Below are 12,716 nucleotides of genomic sequence, written 5' to 3'. Positions count from 1 at the left end.
TCAAAGTAGAAATACCATTTGATTCAGGAATTCCACTCTTAGGAATTTACCCTAAGAATGCAGCAGCCCAGTTTGAAAAAGACAGATGCACCCCTATGTTTATCGCAGCACTATTTGCAATAGCCAAGAAATGGAAGCAACCTAAGTGTCCATCAGTAGATGAATGGATAAAGAAGAAGCGGTGCATATATACAATGGAATATTATTCAGCCATAAGAAGAAAACAAATCCTACCATTTGCAACAACATGGATGGAGCTAGAGGGTTTTATGCTCAGTGAAATAAGCCAAGCAGAGAAAGACAAGTGCCAATCATATGTGGAGTACAAGAACAAAGAAAAACTGAAGGAATAAAACAGCAGCAGAATCACAGAACCCAAGAGTGGACTAACAGTTACCAAAGGGAAAGGGACTGGGGAGGATGGGTGGGAAGGGAGGGATAAGGGCGGGGAGAAAGAAAGAGGGCCTTACAATTAGCATGTATAATGTTGGGGGGTGGCATATGGAGGGATGTGCAACACAGAGAAGACAACTCGTGATTCTACTGCATCTTACTACACTGATGGTCAGTGATTGTTATGGGGTTTGTGGGGGGGACTTGGTGAAGGAGGGAGTCTGGTAAACATAATGTTCTTCATGTAATTGTAGATTAGTGATAGCAAATGAATTAAAAATAAAACAAGTACCATGTTGAAACCAAGGTGGAACACTAGAGTAAGCAGCAGGCTCCCCTGGCACTAGCCTGCAGTTAGCGCTTTCCTGTGCTGCTCATTCACTCCCTTCTATAATCAGAGTCTCCACTATTTTTGCTGACTATATTTCAAGCTTCTCTAAAGGCAGGAATCCTGTTTAATGTTCTTTAATGAATTATCTCTGCTGATGATGAGCTTCTAACTTTGCACATTGTTCTGTAAATTTTGTGAAGCTCACGCCTGACCCAGCAGTAGTCTCCACCACAAGTACCTGAAGGAATGTGTTCAGCATTAAGGATCACAATTGTAAAGAGATAGAAAATCAAAGGGAATATATCAGGAAAGAATAAATGGGAATATGAAAGTTTTTTAAATTACTAAAAATTGGAAGCATTTGGAAAGACCGGGAATGGTTAGCCCAGAGAAGGAAAGACTTAGCACAGAAGTAAATGCCTACCATTCCTAAGAAATGTAGGATAACTGTAGAAAGCACTATGGGGTTTCCTCAAAAATCTAATAAGAGAAATACCATACCACCCCGTAATTCCACTTCTAGGAATTTACCCGAAGAAAACAAAATCCCAGATTCGAAAAGATAAAGCCATACCTATGTTTATCACTGCATTATTTACAATAGCCAAGTTACAGAAGCACTCTAAGTGTCCATCAAAAGATGAATGGATAAAGACGAAATGGTACTTAAAGACCATGAAATACTATTCAGTCATAAAAAAGAAAGAGGTCCTGCTGTTCTCAACAATATGGATGAACCTAGAGGTTATTATGCTAAGTGAAATATGCCAGGCAGGGAAAGACAAATACTGCATGATTTCACTTATTTTTGGAATCTAAAAACAAAACAAAACAAAATGAACAAAATGGCAGTAGACTCAGACACTGAGAAGTGATTGGTGGATAACAATGGGGGAAGGGTTGGGGTGGATGGGGAGGGGTAGGGAGATAGAGAGGCACAAAAATTCGCAATAATAATGTAAGTTGTTCATGGGGATGGTAGTACAGCATGGAGAATATAGCCAATGACTGCAACGTCTTTCTATGTTGACAGATAATAGCTGCACTAGTTGGGGTGAGGATGATAATATGGGAAACTGTTGAACCTCTCTGCTGTATACTTGAAACCAATATGAGATTACATATCAACTATACTTTAATTAAAAACATGAATTAGTGAGTGCCAAGAAAAAAAAGGAAAAAGAAATGTAGGCTAGGTTTCTAATGACCAGAATTTCCAATTTTGCCTGAGATATATTTAGACTGTGTCTCAAGTGCAAGAATAGATAGCAAAAAAGTGGAACTAGATGCCAGTATTTTCACACAAAATTAGATTGGCAGAAGAAACCAAAAATCTCTAAGATTCAGTATATTGTGTATAAGGTTTTTACAGTTCTATTTAAATGATGATCTATAAGTGGAATACAAAAGGATATACTGGATTTCTGTTGCAAACAAATCAATCAATTCTACAGCTAATCAATGAATAACAAATACTAATTAAATGTTTGATGAAATCCAGGTTTGTGTGTAGATTGTATTTATACAGAAAGTAAATCATGATAGTCCTTTCCCAAAAGAAGCATAAATACCTACAGTTTTACTTATACTAAAATCCAGAGGGATTGATGAAACACAGGATGCTGAAGATAAACTGTACAGATACAAAATCTGAATACCCCTTCTTACCCATTAGTTACACCCTGCTTTCTACTACCTTAAAATCTAGTACAGTTGCTATGGAGCCCAATATTCCATTACTCATCTCTCTCTCCCTTCAGTATAGATAACACAATTCCAGGCATCCTTTCTATGGTGAATTTTCCCAACTTGTGGCATTTCCAGCTCTGACTCATGATAGTCTCAGGACACCCCCTGGAGGATATGCACAGTACTACATACTGTAGAGGGTTCCTTATCACATGTTCTCAGCAGGCATTTCTTAGGAAGTCCGTAAAAGCTGAGGGTAATAATCTTGAATTAATCATAAATAAATCATCAGTATGCTATGAAATTCTAGAACTGTAGGTAAGTGACATGGAGATGCCAATTCAAAGACCTGGTGTTTGTCTTTGAAGTCAAAGACTTCAAAGAAGTCAAAAGATACCAAGATATAATATTTGGTTGCCGGGAGTTAAAAATATAAACGTAAGAGGTGTTTAACCAACTAACGCAACTTAAAGTACAAAGAAAAGAATATCAAATAAAGGAGTAATATGTGGTGATAAACAATGATAATAATTGCTACAATATCAATCAACTAGCAGAAGCAGAGTGTGCCCATATAATTTGGGGGATGGAAAGGTACAAAATTCATCATCAGTGAGAAAAAATCTGCCATTTGTTATAAGAAATTGCTTGGAAATGTTCTCATGGGGTGGTGTGACCAATCATTTTGGCTTAACCAGACCTGTCCTGAGATTTGCACTGGCAGTCCCAGGTCCCTCACGTCTGGGGAAAACCAGGACTTTGGTTACCTCACTAAGTGAGTACATTCTAATAAATCATTGCAAATGTCCCACTGCTAACATAATCATAACGCCATTTTCAGTGATCTAATCCAGGAAATCGGAAAAAATTTCATTTAGTGTTGCTTTGTTTCCCACTTCTCACTTCAAGTGTCCACCCTGTGCCTAAGCCTTTCTGATGGGTTCCCAAAGGAGAAAGCAAATAACAAGACACTCTTGCCTGAACAATGTATACACACATTAGTACGGAGCCAGAATTCACTTACTTTTGCTGCAGCCCAAGAGATTGTTGACATCCAAATGGCTTCCACCGGGAACGCAAACGTCACACTTGGAGCCAGTGACAAATCGTTTGCAGAAACACTGGCCTGTGACCAAGTGGCAGGTTTCATTCAGGGCTCCTGAGACATGACAATTGCAAGGCTGACATCTGAAAACAAGACAAATAAACCATCAAAGAGAACAACGTTGTTGATTTATAATTTATAAAAAAAAATGTATAAAATATATAAAAGTTACATCTACTGATAACATCATGGAGTAAGATGGTCTGTATCAGCCAATATATTGAAAAGAAATCTTGAGCTAAATAAACACAAAATAAAAAAACATCTTTATCAAAATGCTGCTCATGATAAAACTTCTAGGAAGCCTTTTCTTTGTAAATTAAGTAATGACAAAAAAATGTGTTACACTGCTTTTTTATACTCCACAATAAATCTTATGGATTATTTTGAATATTAGTTGTTCAGTCAAGAAACCTGGAATTTTGCTTTCTCACAAAAGCAGTTTACCTAACAGCTAAAAATTTAGATAAGTCCCCATAAGTCATCTTTTCAAGTATCTATCAAGCTATGAAGTAGAAAACTGGCTGTGATAACAATGATTCCCCCCAAAATCTTGAAATTCTACATTGTTTCATAAGGACTAAATTTCACTGAGAAAAGAATTTGAGGAAGACATGGTCTAATACTATCAATGCCTTAATAAAGGTTATATGTTATTTTCTATTTTATGCACTACACTCATTTTATGGGTTTGGGGACTAGTTGGGGAATACAGCACTATTCTTATATGCAAGAAGATGTCAGTGATATAAATAAAATGCTGTAACTTCATTTCATCTTCAATTTCTTGGACCTAAAGTAACTTGTAAAAATCATTGTCCTAGCATTTTGACACGATAGAGACCAAAACCTGTTTCCCCCTAGAGAATTATTCAGTCTTAGCCTATGCCAATGTCATTCATTAGTATAAGCAATTTTGCACCATGAAATATCAGAGCAGCAAAAACAGCACACGTAAGAAGACCGCTCAGCTCTCGCAGGGACTTTCCATGCGGTACATCTAAAGCAACATTAAACAGATTCTCCTTTATATCTAATAAAGATGCTGGATGGATAGAGTTACTTTATCCCCCTGCTTCTATGGTGTGATCTCTTGGGTAATCATCCAACACCCTTAAACAAAAAAGGCTGATAAAAGCTAAGTGCTGCTAAATAAACTGCAAATTTGTTTTATGGACTAATATCACTTTGGGAATAAATAAAGTACAGTTTCTCCTGAAGACCACTATGCTGTAGTTTGCCCTTTTTAAATCATGATAAAAGGACATTTTCTCTCAACAAAGAAATGTATTAGGGCCTTTATAGATATTGTATCAGAACTCCATTTAAACGGACGTTTAGTTTAGGCTACTTAAGTGTTCGAACTGAAGAAAATTATGCAGTGACATTCAAATGGAATTATAGCAGCAACAAAATATTTGATTTTCTCTTAATTTCATTATATGCTATTAGAATATATTGCTTGTGGGCTTCTGATGTAATATCGGTAAGCAGAAACGATGAGGCAAGCTTGTCCCAGTGCATATATATATGGCACCACACAGCTTATGAATAAGTGTCTCTTAAGTATTTCAGTTTTTATTACCCTTCATTCATGAGACAATCACACTTATTTTACATGTAGTACATTTAGAGTAACAGTTCCCAGTATATGACATAATTCCTTTCCTTGATGCAGCTCTATTTTCTTGCAGCTAACTGCTACACACTTAACTCCAAGTCAGCTCTGTCAATATTCATGGGATATTAAGTTATGATTCCAGATGGAGTATATAAATCACTTCTTAGCAAAGCATGCCATGTTTTGAGTAATTAAATGTGACTATTACTGATTTTACGGTCTCTGATCCCAGCTATTGTTACATCCAACTTATCTGGCTTATTAGAATTGTTTGACTTTAGTAAGAGGGAATTTTACCTGAATGAAGTTCATGGAGATTTTTCTCAGTATTATAGTTCGTTTCTAGCTCAAAGAATGCTGGGAATAATTTTGTAATTAACATTTAAGTAAAATGATTCGTGCAAGTTTCTCAGCTACTCAAATATAATTTTAAACATCTCCAAGACTCTTTAGCAAATAAGCTACAAGTCTGATGTCATTATTCCTTCTCAAGAGCACCTCCTAAATGAAATATATTCACATTTATTAAAACAAAATTATACATAATAAAGGAAAAGACATTTTAAGCTAAGAGAAACAACAAACTAAGATGAATTGTGATACTGATTTTGTCAGGATAAATGGCTTTTGTGATATTAATATAAAGAAACCTTTATTACACTGACTCTCCCAGTACGGCCAGAGCTTCTCTCGCAATCTGTTTAAAATCTTCATTTTTCATCCTTATGGGAAAACCTCACTTGCTAAATGGATTTCATAAAGAGTAATCTGTCAGGATTTATATAGATAAACAATTCGTGATCTTTATTGACCAGTTCATCATGGTAAACAAAGCGGGAGTCAAGCGCTGCTAATCTCTGCCCACGCTCTGCTGTTGCGGTTCTTCTGTTTGGTCCCTTATGCAACTCAGTGTTTACTAGAGACAATGGGAAAGGAGTTAATTGGCCTCTGACTCTTAAGTCACAAATCTCATTTATTTTCCTCTCCAGGAAGTTTCTTGCAGTAGTGCAAACTGCTACTGCAAAAGCATCAGTATTAATGCAGGAAGTGTGTTTCAATAACGCACTTCACGGTTAGAAACTTCATCATCGAAGGCAGAGCTACTGGAGGAGGCCCAGGGATATGCCCCCAGGGTGGAGATCGCTTTGCTGACATTTCTCTTTGGACAGCTCTCCTCTGATTGGGGTGTCAAAGCACCGGTACCATCAAATTGATTTAAATATATTGATTGACATGGATGTTATTTACACTCATTGAGGGTAAATTAGGACTGGAATAAGCACTGAGGACATGAATATGAGTAAGATAGAATCATCCTTGTCCTTGAGAAGCTCACAGTCTGGTGAGAAATTTGAAATAGAAATACCATTCATAAAGATGTATGCAGACCATTTGGGAACAGAAAAGGGGCAGGAAATGGGGCAAGGGAAAGGGGCATTAAGAGGGAATGCTGGCGATGTTTGGGCTAAATACTAGAAGATGTGTAGCAATATGCCAGGCAAATAAGGGAGGGAGAAAGTAAAAAGAAACAGAAGGAGGAGGTGTGAAATTACAGCAATTCCAAAATTTGGGGTATAAATTCAGAATTGGGAGTGGCGACAGATAAAACTGGAAAGGTGAGCAGAGTTACAACGTTGCTAAATTAGGTGCAATGGTGACAGTGGGAAGGAACAATAGAAATGAGGGGATCAATTTAAGTAAGTAAAATCAGTAGAGTGGGGTAAACCGATCAAACAGAGAAGCAAAGAAGGGCATGGAGTTACTGCCAATTTTCTAATTTGCCGGCAGGTGAAAGATGGGGACACCATTCAACATAAAGAACAAAGGGGGAAGAGACCTCAAATTGCTGAGACTTTAGACAAGGATTGTTAGTGATTTTTAGTGAATGGAAGAGATGAGGCTTCAAGGCGAATTGCAGAAGCTGGACAGACTTTTCTTCCATCAATCTGCATGCAGCACAAAGATGAGCGCACGACAAGTGTTCAAGTACCACTGAGTAAATGAATGAATAACACACGAGGAAAGCTTTATACTTAGAACAGGACAGAGCTGATAAATCCAAACGAGACATGTAGTTCTAATGACAACTGAGCTCTTTTGAGCCCTTTTTGGGTGGCACAGCTGTCCCCCCAGCTAACCTCTCCTGGAAGAAAAGGACCGCTTCCCTTGGAGAAGACGGGCCTTCTGCTCTAAGGCCAGAGGAGTTCTCAGTTCAGCCCTGTTTTCCAGGCTCCCAGGAGTGCCAGATCGCCCTCTGGAGGAGTTTGATTTCCCTGGTCAAGATTTCGTCTCCTCAGGAGAAGAGCAATCCCACTAAGGTTTTCAGTTTTCCTTTGGTCGTGATCTACTGGATTCCCTTGGAACTGGAATCAGAATTATAGGGAATGGATTTGGGGCTTGGATATCTTTTGTGTGAGCTGAAAGCCAGACTCGCAGGGCTTATTGGGGAGGAAGGGAGAGTAATACTATCTCATCCAGAAGAGAGGAGTTAACAGTGTCCCACCCAAACTTTCCAGGGAAGCTTTCCCAGGCACAAAGGAGTTCGTAAGGACTGAACCTGGGCAATGTCTCCCTGCCATCCAGGTAATAGTGACATCTGAGTCCAAGCAGGTGACATTCCCATCATCTAGAGAAGAGCTTGCATCTGAGACCCCTGCCACTTTCTCTTGTGTTGACATTCCATGTAATCACACAGAGGAGAGACTGTGTCCCATGTGTTAGACTGCAAAACTAAATATCTAAAAGAAATAGAAATTCCAGAAGATTTTCTGTATTCACAGTATCACATATGCTTACACCTAGAAGAAACCTTAGTGTCACTTTCCTTAACCTCCTCATTAAAGTAACATAATAACTTCGATATATGACGGCAGGTTCAAGTTCTTAAAGTGATCCGAGGTAGGGGAGAGATGACACTTCATCTCTGTGGCCCCAGAAGGCAGAAATTAGACTAGGCAAGAATCATAGCAATGAAAATTTTACTCAATATGATGACTATATTTCTATCTTTCTTAGAATTAGACTTGTCTGAAATAAACATGAGCAGCTTCACGAGACAGTGAGCTCTTTGTAGTTCCAAGTTTCTGAGCAGAAGGTAAGTGACCAGCTATTCTGCAAAGGTGATTTATGCAGAGAAAAGTTAGGGTGGAGTTTAACCAGAATTACTTTTAAGGTTCTTTCCAAGTCTGAAAAGCTACAAATCTATGATGCTTAGTGGGATTAAGTGATTTGCCCAAAGTGACAGTGAATCTGGTAATAGAGTCTGCAATCTTTATCTACAGAGGATCAGAAACTGAATATTTTAGGCTTTGTGGGCCATATGATCTCTGTTGCAACTCAGCTCTGCTGTAGTAGTATGAAAACAGCTATAGACAATATGTGAAGAATGAATATTGCTCTGTTCTAATAAAACCTTATTTCCACAAGCAGGTGGCAGGCCATATATAGTCTGCAGGTCATAGTCTGCGGAACTCTGGTATAGTAGGTGGAATTATGGGCCCTCAACAATGCCAAAGTCCTAACTTATGGAGGTTGTGAATATCTTACACCCTACTTAGTGAAAGGAACTTTTCATATGTGATTAAATTAAGGACTTTGGGATTGAGACTCGACTATGTTAGATTATCCAAAAGTGCCCAATATAATCACAAAGGTCTTTATAGTAGGAAGGGAGGAAGATAAGAATCCGAGAGAAAAAATGTAAGAACATAAGCAGAGGTCAGAGAATAGAGAATACAGTACTCCATCGGCTGTTATGAAGGAAGGAGTCATGAGCTAAGGAATGCAGGTAGCTTCCCAAACTGGGAAAAGCAAGGAAATAGATTCTCTCCTAGAGTGTCCAAAAGCAACACAGGTCTGCTGACACCTTGATTTTAGTCCAGGGAAGCTAATTTAGGACTTCTGTCCTCCAGAACTGCAAGCTAATAAATTCATGTTGTTTCAAACGACTGAATTTGTAGTGATTTATTATAGCAGTAGTAGGAAACTAATCTTCCTGGTGTAGTGGAAAAGCCCAAACTGGAACCTCTAGGTATCCTGACGCCTTACATTGAGTTATGCCTATTATGTCACACTGAATAAATGCTACTAATTTATGAAAAAATGACATCTCCTAGAGAATCATATGCGATCCATATTAAAGGATAATATAGTTTTTAGTGGTCTTGGTAGATTGTAAAAATGACTACAATTCGTCACCCCTTGTTTTATACAGGCTATTTGTAACTAACTGCACAATTCCTCGCAACAAAAAGTGAAGTCTACTGTCTCACTCATATGGGCTGTGACGGGCTTTGGCCAGTAGAATAAAGCAAAAATAACAGTGTGGCAGCTTCAAGCATGGGTGTCAAGCATCCTCCAATGTTTCTGCTTTCTTTCTGGCTAGACTACTAGACTTGTGGCCCTTTTACTCCCATCACCCAAGATAACAGTCAGCTGTTCAATAAAGAGTGCCTGAGAAGCACTATCTGGCCAATGGGTTTCAGTCCCAGGCAAGTTCAATCTTGATTCCATGAGACCAAAAAATGACAATGGAATATTCTTGGGGTGAAAGGTTTTATACCCAACTTTATTCCCATGGTGGCAGGTCAAGCGCTAAAAGCCCATCCACTCAGAGCGAGTCTGCATGCAGCAAGCCGGTCTCTGCCTTTGGGCCTCTCTGCCCCTGCAGCCGTCTCAGTCTCTGTCCTCCACTCCAGCTTCTGCTGTCCTGCAGCCGTGTCGCCCAGAGCACTGGGCAGAACTCTTTATATAGAGTCAATAACCATGTACTGCCCACATGTGTGCAGTGAGCAAGCCGTCCAGGGTCAGATGTGAATCCTGGCCATAAGAACTTTCATTCTCTCTACAAGCATGAAATCTGTGAGGCACATTCCGCAATGTTCACATTATCACACTACGAAATGATATAAATTGACAAGTTATCTGCTTTCATTGGAAGTCACTGATCTGGTTCTGAGAAAAGACCAGTTTAGATCAATTGGAAATATGCATGTAAGAAGATGAACAGACCAAATCTCTATATAGCAGTTTTCAAAAGGAGAATGTTTGCAATGAAACCAAAAATTATCTGGGCACAGAAGTTTATTTTATGTTTTAGAAGTGTGAGCCTTTAGATTCCCTGGCCATCCTAGGTGTTAGTTCCCTACTATCTAAGGAAAACTACCTTTCAGTGTGTTTCAGCTGCTAAGAGACAGGTAGTGATACTTGTAGCCCCTTCAGGCTTAAAAAAAGGACATAATACAACTAATGAATATAGAGAGGTCATTAGGGAAGGAACCTTTGGGAGACTGTGGTGTGTGGATGTTACATAAAGAAGAACAGCGGTGCACCAGGTGAACTGGAGCAGTCTAGAAGCTGTGGAGAAGAGGAATTGTGTGTAGTTCCAGGTCAAGTTGAGGACAGCACCAGGGAGTACAGTGTCCAATATGGGTCTCAACCACCCGCTGAGACGAATTGAACATGGCCCGTTTTTGTCTTACTGCTTTTGGGTTAGACAATACCATATACTTTTTTTTTTTTTGTGCTTCATTGATTTTTCTGTGGGTAGACTTTTTCTGCTTCACTGTTTTTGATACTAATTAAACCATGTTTGCTTTGACTCACAGGTAAATACAAGTGATTTTTACATTTGTATCAGCTTTTTAAAATACATTCCCCCTGTTTACAGTAGGTAACTTTTGGGGAATGAAGCCCTTGGATGCAGACAGGCAAATGATTTTCTGGCCTGCTTTTGTTGTGTTTGCTGGATTTTTGTTGTTATTACTATAGTTTAGGGTCAGGGCCTATTTCATTTTATTTATTTTGCCCTTGGGAGTATGAAACGTGTGGGAAATACATCAAGAGAAATAGATAGCAAACAGCTGTGCACAGTAAGGGCCCATGGAGAAGGGTAGGAAGTATGTGTGAACTTCACAGAGGGGTTAAAGAAAACCTCCTGAATATGTAAATGGGAAAAACGATGATGATGTGAACTCATTTTCCAAATCAATAAAGAGATACAATGATACTTTCATCTCTTCCTTCTTTAAAATATTTGTGATCTACTGTAGAATTTTGGAAATCAATGAAACAAATATGTATTTGTAAGCATTTACCAAGTTCCTGCTTCAAAGTAGATTCAATTGATTTTAGCTAATTTTTTAAAATACATTTTCATTGGGGCATAAATAGTTCTTTTCCTAAGATGTGCATCTGTATACATTTAGACTGTAAGTGAAACTGTCCTTCAAGAAACAAAAATCCCTTATACTAGATGGAATCTGATATATTTTAGCCAGCTTTGTACACAATTTCAAAATAGTCAGTGTTTAGTATATAGACATGGTAACAACCAGAAGTCAACAAAGAGATTTTAATATCATTCAGGAAAATAATAGAAAACATAAAAAGAATAAAATCCATTTTTATCTCTTCTCAATGATGAGCAGAAGTATAAACTCAAGCAATTCTCATTGCCACATTTTGAAATATCTTCCTCTATGACCTTCTGTGCTAGAGGATTTCTTCTCTAATGATTATCAATGTTAAAGTGAAAAGAGACAGTAGAACTCATCAGTGAAATAGAAGGGTCAACTCAAAGCACAGGCATTCCATATGACTGATAGCAAAGGACAAATCCTGCTGATTTCATTGGGCCACCAATGGTCCTGGGAGGCTTTATTCTTTCTATTCATTTCAGAGAGGCTGCATTATACATAGTGGCTTTTGCTTTCAGTAGCTCTATCCAGCATCAGCCTATGCTTGGTATCAGAGTCAATCCTGTCCAATCTGAGAGGTTCCTGAGCCCAGTCACATGTGGGTGATATGGGCGTAAATAATTACTTTAAGGTTTATATCCCTTTCACCTAGATGATGATGGTATGAGACTTTTATTTTATTTTTGGTGGGAGGAGGTAAGGAAAATAATGTGAAGGACAATTAGTTCCATGTTGGGTATATTAAGAATGGGACACATGACGAACATGCACATTTAAAACTCAGAGAGATAGCTAACCACAGGCCTAGATCTGAATAGAAGATACTATACCTGAGAGTCATTAACATTATTTAGTGGTTGGAATTACAGACATAGGCATGTAACTTGAAGGGGTGGATTAAGAAAGAATAACCAGCAAAAAAGATAGAAAACAAATTAGAAAAGTATTATCTTGAAGGCCAAAGTAAAGATTTCAAGAAATAGGGTGATAAAATTGGCACCCTGAAAAATCATGAATCGTAAGAAGCAATCATAAATCAATTTCACTTTCATCTTTCACAGATATTTTAAATATATTGTATGGGTCTATTTCTCCTGCCTTCTACTTGGCTATAAAGTCAGTCAGTTATACAGCTTTTATGGGCTTGGGCAATAGAAATTTCTACAGTTACTTTAAGTTGTAAAACACAAGTTCCACTGGAGGAAGCAGGATTTCATGGAGGAATCATGCTTCTTGATTTCAAAATATATTACAAAGCTATGGTAATGAAAACACGATGGTTCCAGGGTAGAAACAGGTATATGAACCAAGGGAACTGAACAGAATGCCCAGAAATAAATCTATACATATATGATCAGTTGATCTTCAACAAGGGTACCA

At 38.2% G+C, this 12,716-nt stretch overlaps 1 protein-coding gene across 1 annotated transcript in view; it reads right to left on the bottom strand.

The window, feature by feature from the left end:
• The window catches only part of USH2A (usherin), a 721,517-nt gene that overhangs the window by 546,068 nt on the left and 162,733 nt on the right, over positions 1-12,716 (bottom strand). The window contains exon 15 of the mRNA XM_073222145.1: positions 3,438-3,601. Within this exon, the coding sequence (XP_073078246.1) occupies positions 3,438-3,601 (164 nt within the window). The remainder of the gene's footprint in view (positions 1-3,437; positions 3,602-12,716) is intronic.

This window comes from Manis javanica, chromosome 14 (assembly GCF_040802235.1).
Source record: "Manis javanica isolate MJ-LG chromosome 14, MJ_LKY, whole genome shotgun sequence".
In the NCBI taxonomy this organism is placed as follows: domain Eukaryota; kingdom Metazoa; phylum Chordata; class Mammalia; order Pholidota; family Manidae; genus Manis; species Manis javanica.
The sequence above is the reverse complement of the archived record's forward strand: the minus strand, read 5'-3'. Positions and strand labels throughout refer to the sequence as shown.